Source organism: Varroa destructor, unplaced genomic scaffold, assembly GCF_002443255.2.
Source record: "Varroa destructor unplaced genomic scaffold, Vdes_3.0 BEIS01000001.1, whole genome shotgun sequence".
Lineage (NCBI taxonomy): Eukaryota > Metazoa > Arthropoda > Arachnida > Mesostigmata > Varroidae > Varroa > Varroa destructor.
The window spans coordinates 3611460-3629898 of NW_019211454.1; the positions used below are offsets into that span (position 1 = coordinate 3611460).

At 41.3% G+C, this 18439-nt stretch overlaps 1 protein-coding gene across 4 annotated transcripts in view; it reads left to right on the forward strand.

Moving 5' to 3' along the window:
- Asap (ArfGAP domain of ASAP) overlaps window positions 1–18439 on the forward strand; it is a 27811-nt gene continuing 9372 nt past the window's right edge. Inside the window, exons 1-12 of one of the 4 annotated variants that reach the window (XM_086978130.1) lie at window positions 5324–5338; window positions 6463–6593; window positions 10331–10397; window positions 11638–11865; window positions 12774–12869; window positions 13435–13635; window positions 14726–15030; window positions 16215–16449; window positions 16763–17027; window positions 17151–17397; window positions 17503–17637; window positions 18339–18404. In XM_086978130.1, the coding sequence (XP_086834256.1) occupies window positions 11703–11865; window positions 12774–12869; window positions 13435–13635; window positions 14726–15030; window positions 16215–16449; window positions 16763–17027; window positions 17151–17397; window positions 17503–17637; window positions 18339–18404 (1713 nt within the window). In that variant the 5' untranslated portion in view covers window positions 5324–5338; window positions 6463–6593; window positions 10331–10397; window positions 11638–11702. Of the gene's footprint in view, window positions 1529–5323; window positions 5339–5410; window positions 6594–10330; window positions 10398–11637; window positions 11866–12773; window positions 12870–13434; window positions 13636–14725; window positions 15031–16214; window positions 16450–16762; window positions 17028–17150; window positions 17398–17502; window positions 17638–18338; window positions 18405–18439 lie in introns of those variants that run through there. The other 3 variants (XM_022789004.2, XM_086978128.1, XM_022789005.2) reach the window with 3 other exon arrangements.

An 18439-nucleotide genomic window follows, 5' to 3' on the forward strand; every position in this document is an offset into this window, starting at 1 on the left:
GAGCAACATCGGTCATGACGGGAATCTAGTCAGCGGTAGAGCGGTTGTTCGTTTTGCAGCAACAGCAGCCCCATCTAGCTCAGTTGGTGTATGGTGTTTGTATTGTGATGTTGGTCGAGCTTTAGAGGAGAAGAGAAGCTCGACCAGCAACAAAATAGGCAAAAGCTAGAGACTGCTAGAGCTTGCTTGCCTGCCTGCCTGCCTGCGTGCGTGCTGCTTGGCACCCGCCAAATCGGTTGATACTATATAGACACGCACGCAACAGACAAAACGACTCACACAGGCGCTCGCTCACATTTCAAGCAGCAAAGCAAAGACCCAACCAATTACAGACCGGTGGCAGTAGCAGTCGAAGTGGGCTGTATGTATCATAATAAAGCTGCCTGACCGCCCGTTTGCTTCTGTACGAGAGCCACAGCTACCCTATATCACTGTTACTAGTGCTCATGGGTAGAAAAAAACCGAATCCCCGAGCGGGTCTGTGATACTAGAATGGTCTGGGCTTTATCCTCCTGTCTTGTGCATCTGACTCTGATGATGTTCACGGTACGACCGTCATAGGACAACGATACCGACGTTCGAGACAACCAACAGTGGCGCGTACTTGCATGCGTTGTTCAGTGGGTAATAGTAGTTGTGGTTATTCAATGCATCGTCGACTTGTTGGTTAAATTGACCATCTGCCTGTGTCGTAGTTAGCGTATATTTGCAGCACCTACCAGCGGTGGTATGCCTCTGTCCGTCTTAGAGTGAGTTCGTATTTGTGATTTTTGCCGTTCCGCATCTACGGGCGCTACTGTTGCTCCAGCTGCTAGATTGTTGCTGCCACCCGTTCAGTGAGTGCTTCCAGAGAGTTTGCTGGGCACCGCGCCCTCGTCCGTGAGTTCTTACGGACTATGTTTGTAGTTGTTCGCTGTCTATAGTAGACAACGGGTAAATGAGAAGTAGTAGTGCATTCGACAGACTAAACCCGGCGAAAAAGAAGGAACTAACGATTGCCCGAAACTAGCTATCGGCGATTATCCGCAAACAACGACAAATACAGAAGGCTCCAAGCGTAGTCGAAAAGTGCTCTTCCCTTTCTGCGTTTTGTCTCGTCCGATGCGCTCGAATCGAACGCGCCACAACGAGAACACAGGTATTGGAGCACGACGACAACAGCCAGGAGTCTTCGTAAGGAACAAATAACACCATTTTGTAGTCCTGCTATTAAGGCGTAGCCAAATCGTTAGCGAGCAAATCTTTGTTGTTGTCGTCGTCGTCGTCATTGTGTTAGTGTTGTGTGTGTGTGTGTGTGTATAGTGCGCGTGTGTTTTGAGTGGATAGAAATCTGTGTTCATCACGATTGTAACGCATTGGCTACGACGCGAGCGGCTTCGGCCGCCATCCAGCAGCAACAGACGTCAAGATGCAGATGACCGTCGAGGAGTTTGTGGCCGAGACGCTCGATGATCATAATAGCCCAACGACCTCGCAGTTCGTCAACAAGATCAACGACTGCCGACAGACGGTCGCCAATCTCGAGGAGGTCGGTCCGATTGTCTTGGTGTGAATTAATCGACCATAACGCTAGTATTTTTTCGCTGATAATTAATACGAAACATAAAGTTTACGCGCTAACGAATGGTAAAAACGAAGCGTCATTTCATTTTGTTGGATTTTCCTAGGTAGTATATCACCCTAGTGCTGCTTCACTGTCACTGGTGAAGAAACACATGGGAAAATATTACAGACTGGAGAGGGGATTATTGGACCACAGATAGGCGGAAGTAGAAACGGCTGCTTCAGAGCGTTCCTCTGCGTAGTCAGTCGCGTAACACATTCCGAGAGATGCATTCAAAGGGTGCACACGTTTGGCTATCTTGACACTCCGATAATCTGAGGGAAGCGATAGTTGGCTGTTGTTTTCTCTTTAAGTACATTTGGCGAAAAAGCGCAGGGGCAGGATCGGCTTCGAGAGAACGCTCGAAATAAATATTCAGTCAGATTCGACAAGGAGTCTGGCTCTGTTAATTGCTTTCGGCCAGTCGACTAGAATGTATGTATACAAACTATTACAAATCGAACACGCAGATCAACTAGAATTTTTATCTTGTCCTCGTTATACGAGTGCCACCCGTCGTTGTTGGAGAACTTCGGCTTGCGACACTCGATTCTTAGAGACGCACTGAAGCATTAGAGTCCAGAAGTAAGCCCAGTGTACTAGAGGTCATCGACTTGAGATACGGAAAGAGCGTAAAAATACCCGGTAAACTAATGGTGCCTCATGGGTTAATGAAACTTAGAATAAGTCTAATTTAATAATTAGGAATATGGTGATGAAGTAAAGCAAACGGCCGTTTATAAGCTGTGGCCGTAAGGGAACCGGGTCGCAAGTTGCGTAATATTTTAACGTCTGGACGTAACAGTGCGAACCTGTACACGACCGTGAACAGTTCTGCTATTTCGTTTATATATAAAGTTGAATAAATTGACAAGCAAAAAAAGATCAAGAACGTTCATCTTAGTCAATGCTTGAAGAAATGTAAAAAACGTTTTTCCTGTACGATGGGTGACCAGGAGATATCGTCATGTTGTACATTTAAGAGAGCTACGTTAAGGACTACTGGTAGGCTTTTATTAGTTCACCATAGAGACACTGTCCCGCGTCTGGGAGCGAATAATTGTGTGCGCTCGAAGTTAGGAGTCCGGTACCTTTCTCGTGTGTTGATCTAGATTGGTCACTCTGATTGATCACAACGCATCGAGAGAATAGAGTATTTACAGGCGCAGTTTGCGCTCGTGAAAGAACTCATATGAGCTCATAGATTATTTATTCCACACAAACATACGATTTTATTTCCAATTACTCTGTACTATTTTTAAGCTTTTTGTTCAGGCGTTTCCTTAATTCTTTTCCATTCCTCTATCAATAATTCGGGGAGCGGAAGAGAAAGGACGTAACGTGTCGAGTTTTCTTCGATGAATTTAACCATCCTTCATTCAGGCGTACAACAAGTATCTAACTTGCTAGCGTGGTTCTAATTAGCCGTTTTACTAAGTTACCCACCTTGCTGATTAGGTAAAGCTAGTTTAACTAGTTCTTATTTGAGTCTCATTAACAGCGAGCAAGTAGGTTGCCGAGCAACTGCGGACTTTTAAGTCTACTACGATGAAAAATTTTCATGTTATATACATGTACATATCTAAATCAGCATTTTTCCTTACGCTTTGTTCCCAAGGCTGTACTTGATATAAAATTTACTTAATATAAGAAATAATAACGCAATTACAATTTTAACTTTGGACTTTAACCGCTCATTAGTAATCTTCAAAACACCCTTTTTTCGCCAATAACAATATACGCAGATAATAGTAACCGTGGGTGGTAATTGTAAATTTGCTAAAAGACGCTACTTCAGGGGATGTAAATTTTGGGGTAATAGCGGATCAAATGTAGCAAATATGCAAAGGTCAAAACGACAAAGGGGTTAAGGAGATGTAAAAGTAGGTTCGTAAAGACCAACCGTCGTAGTTCGTTTAGGTGACCCAATCGATAATTAGTATTTCCTTCTACTATCTTTTCTAATATCTATCATCGATCTTCTACTATCTATCTTCTTTAAAACGGTCCTTAATATTTGTTTCAACAACCCAGGCGTAAAAGCGCCCTTTTACTTATTTCAATGAATTTTTGAACCGTCTAACCTGAGCACTGATGAGAGCTAAGTGTATTATTCCCTATCTATGTATATATGTATGCATAGAATAGCCTTTCGTTTTTCGTGGACGTATCTAGAAGTAGATGGAGTATCGTTGACTATATGTTAAAAAAGAAGACACGCACACGCAGGCCCACAAAAAATTTATATGTATAAGGTAAACAAGCGGTATTGCATCATACGGTTACTTTGTTCGGTATCGATTGTTAATATGTAATTTTTGATATGTTGATGACTGAAATTGGGCCTCTTCGAGATAGCCGTTTTCGAAATCGCTCAGGACTGCAGTGCTGATTGATCGCCAAACGCGTATAGTATTGTCGAAACATAAACTGGTAGGTTCTTTGAAAGCGACGAATAGGTTTATAGCGCCACCTTTTATGTGAACGACTACCGTCTTCAATACCATAAAATCTTGTCGATAACAAACGCTGTATTAGTATCATTCCTCCTTATAATCGGTTGTCGTTTTAAATAAAATAAAAGAACGACCCAATTACATTTTGCCTTCATAAACCAAAGCCTTTCGGGCTTTAGCTTATAGGCATGTAGAAATCAAAACTATCGTCCGGCTTCAGAATTGATCACATACGCACGAAATAAACAGATTGTGGAATTACTCTCATGTTTTAATTAGGTACATTCTTGAACAAAATTACCTTTGGTTTTTTTTTGTATAGCACTTAATATCTACATGAGATTCTGCTTAATTATAGGAAGATAATTTCGCTGCTTGCCCTTCTGTGGGCTGTGTCAAGGGCTTTAAATTTTGTTTGATAGAGTTTCTCGGCGCGTTTCTCTGACTGCATTGCGGAGTCTTGCAGAATAATCAGCCCTTCTACTACTCCTGTGATGGTACCCACCATTAAGGTGTGCCATTAGAAACAAACTTGCTTCATATATGTAATAGGACAGTGAAAGGTTTCACCCCACAACCCAGCTTATTCCCACACCATACACTTCTCCAATCGCATAACCCGTCTCTTGGATTGACGTTCCGTGCACGGCTAGCGAAGTACTGGCATAGTTTTGTCAATGCGAAAACTGTGTTTTCTGTCGCGGTAATACCTACAAATCACTGGATGCCACCGGGGTTAGCATTAGTGGACCTGCCCTACTGCCATCGCTGCCGTAACTATTGCCGGCGGTAAACACGGCGGCAACAGCGTTACTTTAGCTGTGCGCAACACGTACATGTGGCTTCAGTGCGGTGGGCAAATCCCGTACATTTTTTGACTCTTTCTGCTCTTCATCCTATTCGGATGCCCCGACGCCCAGCCCCGTATCTGTTTCAAGTCAGAAATAAGATATAGCCCAGCGACCTCCAGTCCCGCCGTCTCAAGCTTATTGCTGGCGGCGCATTGTCGTTTCTGAGTACCACAAAGACAGGAGTCAGTTACTTGATTTGAAAATAATTTTGGTCATCCCCATTTTTCCTTCTACTCGTTTGGTGGCAACCGTCAGTTCGTGCGAGTGATACTGCTATTGAGCAAAGAATACTTGTTTCCATTAAGGGGAATCTCAGTGGTGAATTTTTCCATTGTTGCTCCGCTTCTTCGTCCAGTGACAACATCGTGAAAGCTGTAGCAGCTAATAAACTAAACGTTTCGTAAAATTTTGCCAACCTATCGTCAGAGGTGATGATTTAGATAGTAACACGTTCAGGGTAATGATAAACAGTTATCAAGAAGTGTCCGGATATTTCCTAAACGCCTAATGTAAACACATAATTGGCAACGTTCAGGAACATGGGTTCGATGTAATTTAATGTGTGACTAAAGAACGAAGCTATTGTAAGCAACAAAAATACCCTTTCCCGGCACACGCCTTTTCGCTATAGCTACTACTGTAATCGTTTTACTTACGTGGTTGCGTTGCGTTTAGGCCAAATGTTAGGGGTCTGTTGACTTTTTTCTGAGCTGCAGATCTACAGATAGCCTATTACTGTCAGATGGACGTCCTTTTTCACTAGTCTGCTAGAAATTTGTCTTCCTTGTTCAGCTCCGGGTTCCTTTAACCTATTAAATCTAAAAGCTTTTTCGTTTAGCACGGCCATGCTAACTTGCTAACGGCAGTAGCCGCCTAATCAGTTCTCGTAAATACCAATATCGTGAAAACGATGTCATTCGTGTTGTTGATGTATCACACAAGACGAATGAGGTTATTTCCGTTACGTAATTTGCTGCTTTTATTCGTGAGTGCTGACGGTGATGCATCTCGCCATGATGTGTTGTTTCACGAATGGTCGCGTGAAGTTCATGTCATGGTCGGCACCGCCGTCTACCTCGGAATGGCAAAGGTGGGGTCGGCCGCGTCGCCTGCTCGGCAGCGAGGAGTCGCTACGTGACGTACGCTATTGTCGCCACGGTTGCTTCTATTAGAATTAGAAGTATGTCTCTTATTGTGTGATGTCTTAAGCGAATGTTTATCAGTCCCTGGGTAGGAATAACCTTTGGGCGCTGTTTTGAAGAACAGCGCCAAGAACAACCAAATTGGCTGAGACTAACATTGAGTATACAACAACGTTCTCGCGTGAACAGTGTGCGTTTAGTTATTTTTGCTTAAATAGGCAATTGTTATGATATGACTGTGCAATAAGGGCACCGTGTTGTTGTCATTGGTTGCTATGGTAACGGTATGAGGGGTTATTTCTTTAAGGAAGGCATCCGCTATTAGATCTTGCAAAACAATGAACATCCTATATTGAAAAAACGATTGGGAAATTTGCCTTTTTCATGCGGTACTTGGTGTCAACTGTTAGCCTACGGCAGTACCCATTCGACTAAATAATACACAATGAAAATGTGTGCAGTGCAGTGCAGTGCAGTCTGAGAAGATTTTCTACATAGATGTGCTATGTTGCTGGACTTTGAATTTGCACACCATTAAGAGGTTAGTTTAATAGTTTGAAATAGATGTTATCACTTTGGTCGATGTTGCTCGTGCTTTCAGTTTGCACGCAATTAAGGGAAGCTCGGGGTACGCAGTATTGAAAAAAAGCCATATTCGTTATGTTTTGATTTCGTCACATGAACATATATCGAGATCGGGATAGCGGATACGTAGAAGCTTAGCTTTCTCAAACAGCCAGTTAAAACACGGAGGTGGCTACAATGAAGCACATTTGTTTACGGGTATGTTTATTGCTCTGGCGGGCGCCAAGTGTTCAAAGTTAGCTGGCTAGGTTTCTTGAAATTGACGTCTTGATCCAAACAAGAAAATTCAACATCCAAATAGTTGTTTATGGAAAAAACGCATGCGTTGTTCACACTAGAAGTGTTTCATATATAGCAACATATCAAGGTCTAACTGGAGATAGAATCAGGCCGCAGGTCCTTGTAGAGACGACGAGAGAAGCTGAACAGCAGTTAGCGAGGGCGGTCTGGCTAGCGATATCCTGAAGATCAAAGGATCCTAAAGCGTTGTGATGAAAGCAACGTGAGATTTGCCTAGTGGGAGGTCTGCTTTATGTGACTATAGGCTGCTTCGATCGAAATATCTTTCTATCAAAGTACAGGAATACTATACTTATTACCTACCTACGTAATCGCAAAAGGCCAGAGAAAGTGCTCACATACTGCGTAATTTGCTATTAGCAAATGGTATTATTTATAATATACAAAGAGACAAGTCTTTATCTTGTCATGGTCATCTCTGATTTATATTAGGACCATTGTGAAAGCAGCACGATATAACAGAAGTAGAGGCGTCTCATAGACTTAGTGTTACTGTGTACATATTCTAGAATCGCTATAATTAGATTGTGTATTATTCTACAACGTCTGTATAGGCTCGAGAGATCACTTATACTCGAACCTTGAGTGCGTATTGAACACTTTTATTAGTTTTTCATGTATACTTATGCCATATATGCCTGTTCTGAATATGGCAGAACGGTTTTCGACTATTATCGTTTTTAAGATAGGAAATAATTAATAGGACAATTTTTTTAGTTCGATGGCGTAACGTAATAAAGCTCGTTATTTTTTCTCTCGATTATCCTTTGGCCCTAAACAGGAACGTGGTCTGGCAAATTCTATCGGACATTTTCAGAAAAAAATTTCCTGCACTATTAAAACGAATGATTAAATGTTGTCTCAAGTCTATTGTAGAAAATTTTTAAACCTCACTTCCCATTAAATTTCCCATCGCCTCGCTTCATGGATATGGCCTAAACGCTTGTCGCATTGGCGGCTAGGAGACCGTGTTCATTCCGTCTCGTGCTACACTCCTGCGTTTGCTTTTTATTACCGAGTTATTTTGTCCAAATTATCTATGAAGATGAATTGCCGTTAACGAACATACCTATAACATTTGTCTTTCACTGGATAACTATGTCATAAATGTTTGTAGTACACTATTAGAAATCGGACGTCTACGTTACAGAAGAATGTGTTATAAAATGGCATAGAACGATCTAATCAATCGTACTGTTATCAAACTCTAGGAAAGATTATGAAAAATGATATAAAATGAGGGTATCGAACCTTAACCTAGGCGTTCGATCACATGAATATTTGCGCACAATGGCAGCACTCTCGGTCATCTACCTAAGCTAATTTCGATTTGTACGTCTCTGATCAAACTCGTCTCGCTATGCTAATGCTGTATAAAGTGTTACTCTCTCTTCATCTGCAACCATGTTGAGTTTACGACGTGACAAGATGGGTAGTCGATAGACGATGAACATGTTCAGTCCATTTGTCACTGGTCGTAGCCGCTACCGATCGTGACGACATGACTAACAATACAGAGCTGAAGAAGGCGAAAGAGTGTTTCCGGAAGCGAAATATGATGGGACAGAAAAGCGCGGGAGATATATATACCGTAAAAAGAATAACGTCGACGTGGCGCTTACGGCCCACACATATTCGATGCATTGAATAAGGAGATAATTCGACAGTAACGGAAATCGCTGCTGGATATCGTGACTAAGACAGCTTGGTAAAAATTTTCTTGTTACGTGCAGGTCAGGAACGGTCAATAGGCGTTACGTTTTTAAGACATAATTCATGCGTGTTTTGTATGCGTTCCTTCAGCGTAAATCTTTTAAGCGTTATTGAGCAATTTGCTAATAATGTTTCATTTTTTCATTGTAAACTAATATTCCAAAAAGGTGCGGTTGAGAATAGGCTCAGAGCCGACTGATCTATATCTGTCATTGTGTTATCGCTACGAATTGTTGAACCCTTTACCCTGTTTCTCTGACTGATACTAATCACATTGATTTCACGGTAAACTTTGCGCAACGGTACGTGTATCATCCATCGTATGAGTTGACAAGGAGCAGAGATGATGTGACAAAATATCAAATTGTTGCTACATTAAGGCTGAGGGGCATTCCCCATGGGTCGTATATATTTGTCTGCCGTCACCCCTTTGGGATCCCACTACCCACGTGTGAGAGAGTTGTTGCTGTTGTACGTTTAGCACTGTTCACTTGTCCGGTAGTTGGAATCAACGAACAGTGCATTTTCATATGTTTACAAACTTTTTTAACTTCCTCGTTGTCCTGTCTAATTAGGTCTAATACAGTCTATTAACGCATACATCTCTAGGGGTTGTATCTGTTTGGTCTTACAATGGCTGAGAAACTCGTTGATTGTTGTTGTTGAAAGTAATCGTAAAGCTTCTGCCTCAGTGATAATCAAAACCAGAAATATTGTATCATTAGCGATACAGCTTCGTCGTCCGCCCTTGTCTCCATATCGTCGGCCGCAAAGAGGTATAACACGGTAATTTCTTATTAGAACAATGACGTAACCATGCATATGAAAGTAAGTTGCAGGAACTGTGTGGTTGAAAGGCTAGTTAAACCGTGACGTAGACTCTTCCATTTAGAGGTCCACAGGGACGTGATGTTCTTTCTAACATTTGGCTGTTACACGCTAGCGCGCTTTTAGCAGGGGTATTATTTTTTCTACCTACATTCTATTGTGAACTACTCTGCCTTATTCTACTTCGTATGTTTCCGAAATTGTTCCCTCAAACTCGACTCGGAACGTTAGCGAATCAGCGATAATTCAGTTTCAAAAAAACAATGGTCAATTGCACTTCTTTTCTGTGACGTTTGAATCTTCACGAAGCACCGTGCGTCCCGATAAAGTGCACGTAAAGACGGTCTAAAATACATCCATAAAAGTAGTCGTTATTCTAAATGGAGCAATTGACTTCTTTCCGGTAGCCTTTTCTTTGAACGTTTCGACGTTTTAGCATGAGGTATTCTTCGATTTTTGCTTCGTTTAGGAAATAGTTCAGCATCGCTTCGCCTATCTAGTAATAGAGCGATTTTATAAGCCACACTCCAGGGGAGCTTCCATTTACATATCGTAAGGTACATATGCCCCCGTCATTCTTTAAGCCCATGCGCTTAATTTTAATACGTCGCTCTTTTAGAGAATTTTGAATTTGTAGTGTACGGTACTCATCGTTTCAGATTATCCAAGTCGTTTGAAACCATTATACCTGGCTTTCTTTGAAACCTGTCTTCCACTAAATAGTAATATGGTTGTCTTTGGCCTAGAGGCACGACATCTTCATTATGGGCAAAGTAGGTCAGCCTTAAAGTTGGCAAATAAAATGAAATCGTTCTTCTACAAGCTCTAAAGGTTTTGCTTTTTCCTTTGCAGTCGCTGGACTTCGATCGAGATGGCCTGTCAAAACTCAAGAAAGCCATTAAGGCCGTTTATAATTCTGGTAAGCGATCACACAAATATGCGATCACCCGTCAGGGAAATACAGCCATAAAACGAGAAACAATCTTATTTTCTTTAGTTTTCAATATTGCAAATATGCACGTTCGATATATTTTATTGGATCTACTTTGAGGAAAAATAAATTTAAAAGCTTCCGTGGATATAATGGAAACAGATGAGAGCTTCTGACCCCAGTTTCGTCAAGATTAGATATCACGCTAGCAGCTGAATTTTCTTTATTCGTGTTATACGCGTTCCATGCGAAGTAGCGCGTCAGTGAACAGGACATGCAGTTTCTACAAAAAGACGATGGTTGATTTACCAATGAAATTAGCGACCAGCTCAATTTTAATTTTTCTCTCAATTTCAAATGTATGGAATATTAGCCAGTTTGGTGTCCTGTTATGGTCCCCCAGTATTTCCTAATGTTTCCTGCGTCATTTTTAGTTTAGCTATGTCAAAAAGCAGCTTGATATTGACCTCGGTGCAAACGCAGCGCGGAATTCTTCTATCATCAAACCCGACAGGAAATTTTCAATGGAGACACCAATTAAGTGTATAAATATGTTTTTAAGTATTTGCCAAGCATTGAAATCGGAACTGTGGCATATACTCCTAAAAAAAAAAATCTTAAAAAAAAAACACTGAATACGGCAAATACCACTGAAAAATTATTTTAAAAAATCCTCTCCCTGCGAACCACTTTAGATGGGTATAGTAAAGTGTTCAGAACGCAAAATTTAAACGAGATTTGAAACAGCACGAGACAGTAACGAGGAGCCTTCACAAAAGCACTGCATTCACGGTAAGATAAATGAAATGTTTCCTTCGACTCTAGTAAAACATTGTGCTAATTAATCAGAAATCGACTCGTGATACTACCCATTTAAACTTCGTAAGCCTTATAGGAAGGCAATGGGTAACTAACTGCCGGGCAACTATATATGCGGAAAGCGTCGTCCCCGCGAAAATGATTGAAGAACATGCTTCTTATTGTGCTTGTTGTATTAAAATTGCTTGTATATATCTGTGGGTTTGATGAGGCTTAGGGTCCGGCCTAATCTTTTTCTAGCAGATTTACAGTAAAGCTATTTCAGTGTACTCCTTTTGTAAGCCACGAAATAAGCATGGACCAGATGTCTCTCCAGTCTAACAATGGCTTCAGGAAACTCAGTAAATAATTGTCCTAAAAAAATATTACAACATGACTTCAGTAATTTTTATTCAATATATTTTTACAGGTACAACACATGTCGACAACGAACTATACCTGTCGAAAGCATTAGAAAAGCTGGGCAGCCATGCAATGTCGCGTGAAGGTGAACCCGATATAGGCGCGGCATTCATTAAATTCTCTATCGTGGCACGTGAAGTGTCCTCACTCATGAAGACGCTCATGCAGAGTCTTCATAATATCATCATGTTCCCTGTAGAAAACTTGCTCAAAGGCGACTTGCGCGGCGTAAAAGGTTTGTTTAACAAGCAACAAAAATACGCCTGTGAGGATCCAACTGGAAGTGCGTCAGCCTTTTTGGATTGCGGTCATAAGCCCGTGCAATCTGCACGTATAATTTAAAAGTGGCATAATTTAGCCTCATTGGTTACTTAATGTTATCGTGCTTATTTGATGGAATTGTAATATAAAAAATATAAACGTAACACATTTCTTTCTCGTTACAAAACTTATGTAGCCACTTTGGTTATTACTAACGCAATCAGTTTAATTGCGTGATGCATAGCAGTCCATTGTAAACTGTGTCTGTTTAATTCTTTTTTTTTTTTCTCCATTTCCATATATCGTACTCAGACTTGCTCGCCGTAACCTGTCATCAGTTTATAGTGACAGGATGATTAATCCTGGATCTATTGTTCCATGCATGGTAGTAGCATGAGATTTAAACAAATTAGCCGAGCTAAGGGTAACAAGTAACTTGTTTCTGAAGTTATAAGCGTCGAAATATTCTGCCGCATTTCCTGCTCAAGGTCGCAGCGTTTGTACGGTACACATTTGGCTGCTACTAGTTATGCCATACGTATGGCATTGTTTTGGAACGTGGGTGTTTACGCCTGAACAATTTTGAAAATAACATTTGAGTAGACAGAGATATTACGGATCTCTGTGTCGGTTGAACCATTATTTCAGTCGGCCTAACAAGCACTTTTAACGTTCATTGTAAAAATTAGTCGTAGAAAGGTCCGCCTGCCGAACTTGATAGGTCAAAAAATAACAGGAAATCTTGATTGTACTTCATTCCAAGTTCTTCGAAAAGTTTATTAAGTGCATCAGTTTTTCTCTTTATGATACACTCACCTACCTTATTTTGTAAATACAACTGTTTAATCGATTTCGAACATTTTTCTCTTCACTATAATCCAGGTGACCTAAAGCGACCATTTGACAAAGCATATTCTGACTACGAACGAAAACTTGGCAAAATAGAGAAGGAAAAGAAAGCCATTGCAAAAGAAGCCGGTGAGTAAAAACTTCAATGAAGCTCATTTGTGGCCTAGTTCACAAATATCCGAGTCCGTCCATTCCCTCGATGTATGCTGCATAGATTAGTTCATCTAACGTTAGATAACTTACGCTTGATTGACTTGTTACCCCCCCCCCCCCCCCCCCCTCCCCACCGTCCCAAACACAGATGCTGCGAGCAGCCGCAATGCTGGTAATACGATAGTGACATAAACGCCTACTTGCTACTGAATTCTCGTATAAAACCTGTTACATGTAATTGGCTATGTTAGACAGACATCGCATGTTGTGTACTTGCCGTGTATTTAACTGAATGAAAGGGAGTGGAATCGGTCCTGTATTTGTGTTTGGTGTTAAACACCTGTCAAAGGGGACCGTGAAGGTCTACATGCTTCATATGGGAGATAGCACCCGTTGATAGTATATCTAGATCACGAATTGAGTAATAGGGCTGTGAGATGTAAAGGCTTCGCGCCAAATGTTCAGGGGTGATGAAAGAACGTCTAATGTTGGCTTACGCCGTTCTCGGCTTGTGATTCAAATCTTACAATAATGTTATTAGGCATGATTCGAACGGAGATGACTGGTGCGGATCTCGCTGAGGAGATGGAAAAAGAGCGACGATGTTTCCAATTACATATGTGCGATTATTTACTTCGAGTAAATGAGGTAAAGACGCGTAAAGGGGTCGAACTGCTGCAGCATCTTGTCGAGTTCTACCATGCGCAGAACTCATTCTTCCAGGACGGCATCAAGACCATCGGTAAGAAATTGGCTTACTTCCCTCTGCAGCATAAACGCTTCATGTCCAACTCCCAACAAACAGTGACATGTATATGATTGATGAGTGATCATGAGATGACGAAACTGTAAAATAGCTTAGTACAGAATGTCTGGCTAACTAATTGTTTAAGCGCACTTTTTTTTATTTTAACCCTAGCCGTGTGTTGTTACGATATCGTGACGTATCGATACCGTTGAGTACGACGTTATTCGTCAGTTTGTTATCGCTATTTGACAGCTCCATCAAACTAGTCAGGTATAGGCCAGGTAGGTTATGCCACAGGATTAGCCACTGCGCGATTAGATCACTCCAGTCATAAAGTGGCCTAGGTAAATGCTGTTATCGGTATAGCTGCTGTGAAGATTCGCATTGAGATCAGTTCACTGTATTGTTGTTGTTTATATCGAAACGTTTATTTGAAAACTTAAAACGTAAGCAGGCATACTTGCCTCGTGTTGGTCGTGGCGTTGTTTATGTAGATGGCAAAGGTTTTTTTGTAGACGTAAAATCTTCATTGAGTTGCAAGTGTAACAATAGCTCTAACGATAGCTATGTCGGGAGGCCTCACAATACTTTAGAAACTGGTACCTGCTTTGGTTTCCCGAATTATTAACGATTTCCAATTCGTTAAGGATCAAGTTAATAAATAATTGAAGCAATAAAAAAAAAAAGGATAAAATTAGTCGTATCACGTATCATAGTTCCGCTACGTATCCTAATTATAAGAAAGCTATAGCTACAGTCGGCTGAAGGGATACTGAATTTGATTAATGATTATCTATCTACCTTAAAAACAACTATCTAAGAACGGACTATTATCTCAGTCACTTCCCTGTTCACAATGGTGACTGAAGGAACGGCGGAGAAAATTTCCGTAGGAAATATTAAATAATTCTCACTGTCAATCTACATTCTTGCCATTTCTAATTGACCTGATACAAATTCGATATTTGACAATTATTATTAACAACTGTGATAAACACAAACAGGAAGTAACACCTTAATCGCAACTGACCGGCTTCTCGACTTTTTTGGCGTTTGTTTGCTCTTCTCCTTTTATGTGCTACAGGGCATTTCCAGCAGTATGTGAATGAGTTGTCGGCGAAACTTCAAACGATGAAGGCGAAGCAGGATGAAGAAAGAAAGAAGCTTCTCGAGCTCAAGAACACACTCAAGAACTGCACGCCGTCCCTGGCCTCGGCCAATGCCACCCTCGATTCGACGCTGTCGTCGCACGGAGTTGGGGGTAGCTCCGCTGGTTTGGGCGGCTTGGGAGGCCTAGCTTCGGGGGGGCTTGGGGGCCAATCTGCTGATGGGAGCGCCAGCAACGTGCATAATACCACTCAGAGTGGTTACTCACTTCATCAGCTACAGGTTTGTAGAAACGAACACCATTGCATGATTTGTTAAGCTTAGCTAAACAGCTTAAATCCTAGCAGAAGATCCATTGAACTCTAGCTTTACGAGTTACATTTTCCAGTAAAAGAACGTACGCAGGATTTGTGTACAGGATATACTAGCCGTTTTAATGTTGACTTAGAGCACTGAAACAATTTTACTGCAGATCGTTTCCAGTATTGGCCAGTGATTTTAACTTAGCTTCTGTTAAAATAGGTCGTATTTAGTTCGAACACACGTTCTACAATGCTAGTTCAGAGTGTTATTCGGTTTTAGAAGCTGATATATCTATAGGACCTAAAACTTGCCGTTTCAATGTGGATAGGGTCTCTGTCGTTCATATTTATTGTCTTCGGGATCTTTGTTTTGGCCTGAAAGTAGCTTTCAATGAAGTTATTTCCCGGTCACTGGAGAACAGCTTCATATTTCGCTTAATAATTTCGGTTAAGCAAGCGGTGTGTGGTGTATTATCTTGTACCAATCGTGTCTGCTTTGAGTGGTCCATCGATCGAAGATCAGTCATCGCAAATGTTTGTTCTACTGCATCTTATAAATGTCTTGAGGTGTATGTCCGCTATTCAGATGGGCGCGTCCATCGTTGTTGTTTAATTTTTATAAACAAACACGTTACATCAGTATATTATCAAGGTAACGTTTGCAATATAATATAACGATAGATCGTTAAAAAAGAGCACCGACCAATATTGGATCCTTTTATAATCTGAATTTTTTCAATGCATGCACTTAATCACGATGCAAATCGCTTCTTGGTTAACGTTGAAAGGTACGTTTAACTTGTTTTTCTGTGCCTATCGTATCATGAATTAGCTATTTACCGTCATAAAATTTCGTGGATCTGGCGGCTGACGCCATCCATGCATATGCGCGGACTGGCTACACACCTAAATTTAACTTGTTCAAAAATTTCTTAATGGATCAATATGTTGAGTGGTGCTTAAGTTGTTAAATGCAGTAGTTTTTTTTCATAAGAAAATTTTTTACCGATAGAACCCGATTGTCGCTAGGCAGGGCTTATACCATACTATACGAATGAAGTCGACTATTTGTGATGATATCGAATCTCTTATAAGCTGTGTTTAGCCATGTTGGCTATTACCGATCTATTTGCCTACTTGTTTGATTTGTTTTACTTACCACAGGGCAATCAACATTATGGCACGACAAAAACGGGCTATCTATCAAAAAAGAGCGACGGAAAGATGCGTCGAGTTTGGCAAAAACGACGATGTGAAGTGGCTGACGGGGGTTTTTTGTCAATTTATCATTCGGATGAAAGCAAACCTCCGACACGGTTGAATCTGCTTACGTGCCAGCTTAAACTGCCCTATCAAAATCAAGGTGATGAACGCCAACGGTGTTTCGACCTCGTCTCCTGTGAGTAGGGATTGTGCATTTTGTTGAGCTGTTTAACACTATTTACGTTATTGTGCTGATTTGATAATTGAAAGCCTACCAGTGTCAATATTAATGCTTACACTATATCCTTTTATTTAAGCATGCCAGTCGTTGTTACAGTTAGCAACTCCTGGCGTTCTTCAGCCAAACGTATAGTCGTCAAAACGATCGTGCGCGACAGACTGAAAGTACTTTCTCCTTTTGCTATCTATAAACGGTTCGTAATTGTCCTTTCCTTACGTTCGCTCTCTCTCTGCCCCTGTATTGTTCCTGTCCCGCTTGCGACGCGAAGACAATCGAACATACCACTTTCAAGCGGAGGATGACGCTGATCTCGAAGCATGGAAAGCCGTCCTGCTCAATGTTAAAGAAGGAGCACTGAGACGTGCATTCAGTGATTCAGCTGGGGGTGCTGAATTACGGGAGCAGATTACCCGTCAGGTGCAAAGTCTGCCAGGGAACGATCGCTGCGTAGATTGTGGATCGACAAAAGATGTGACTTGGTTGGCAACCAACTTCGGTATTATCACATGTATCGAATGTAGTGGAGTGCACCGGTAAGCCTACATGAAGTTTCGTCAATAAACACTACATGAATTGGGAAATAATCTAGAAAGCTAGACACACGATAGAGGCAGACAAGACCTGTTGTTACCAGAAGTGCAAATTATACGTTTCAGTGAAATGGGAGTGCACATATCTCGGATACAGTCCCTTACGTTGGATAACTTGGGTACCTCACAGTTACTTCTCGCCCGTGTCATGGGCAATCACGCATTTAACGAAGTTATGGAAGCTACTATTGGTTCTATACCACGTCCCACTCAGGCGTCAAATATGGATGAGCGGTCGGAATTCATCCGAGCTAAGTACATGGATAAGGAATTCGTTCTCAAGACATGCTCCTCCATGCAGGATCTGCTGCAGGTACTCTTGTTCCGCATTTAGATAACACTTTTATCTGGGTTTCTATCCAATAGGCGTAGGCATAGAACCGAGCTGAGCTCAACTCTGTTTGTGTTATATCTCTAGGATACGGAGCAGGCGATCCAAGCCCGATCTATACATCAACTGCTTCAAAGTTTTGCTGAAGGAGTAGACTTTTCATTGCCACTTCCAAGTTGTCAGAGTACAGGAGAGACGGCGCTTCATGTCGCCATTAAACAGGTAAGCATTGCCTTTAACCTGGTAAGATCGGTCCGCGTAAGAGGACAACAACGAAATGGTGGTTAGTGATCTTGGTGAAATTGAGCCCTCCCCTTGGGAATGAGCCTGATATTTGGCCCACACGAAACAGACTTTGATGCAATGGCCCGCGTATCTACAAGTTGAAGTAAAACTTGTGCGTACAAACGCGTAAAACTTGTTTGTTTAAGTAGAAAATTCAAAACAACACAAAGAAACAAAACGTAGAATATTCCTACCTTCATAAAGATGTCACAGTCTGGTATAACTTTACGCCCATTACCTTATTGCGATCGCGCAAGCGCTGCGATGGGTATCGATGAGAATCTTGTTCCTAGGGGCAAGATGACGGAGGGTTTTTCAGTTTTCGTTGAAAATTTTTGCTCACACCAAGCAGGATTTCTTGTCAGTAACGCCTTCGGTCCTCAATTTCTGGTGAAGTAAAATTTTCAAAAATAGACGACGCATGTCAATAAAACAAACCGTTTCGTTTTCTTTTTCCACAAACGAATTCACTTTGAAACATTTAACGATGACAGAAAAGATACGCAATAGACGTGCCTACAAACGTGCTAGTATTTTGAATCGAACAAGGAACTCCAAACTACCCGCTAGCAAATGCAAGATGGCAATCTATGAATTAGTATTTTATTTAACTACATGTAATTACACATTTAAATAAGGTGAAGCGAAAAGGCAGCGTCAAAATTCACCGACAGGGTGTGAAGCCCCTTGTGCTACCCGGATACGTAAGTTCTGAACGAAAGTACTTTTTTTTCCTGCA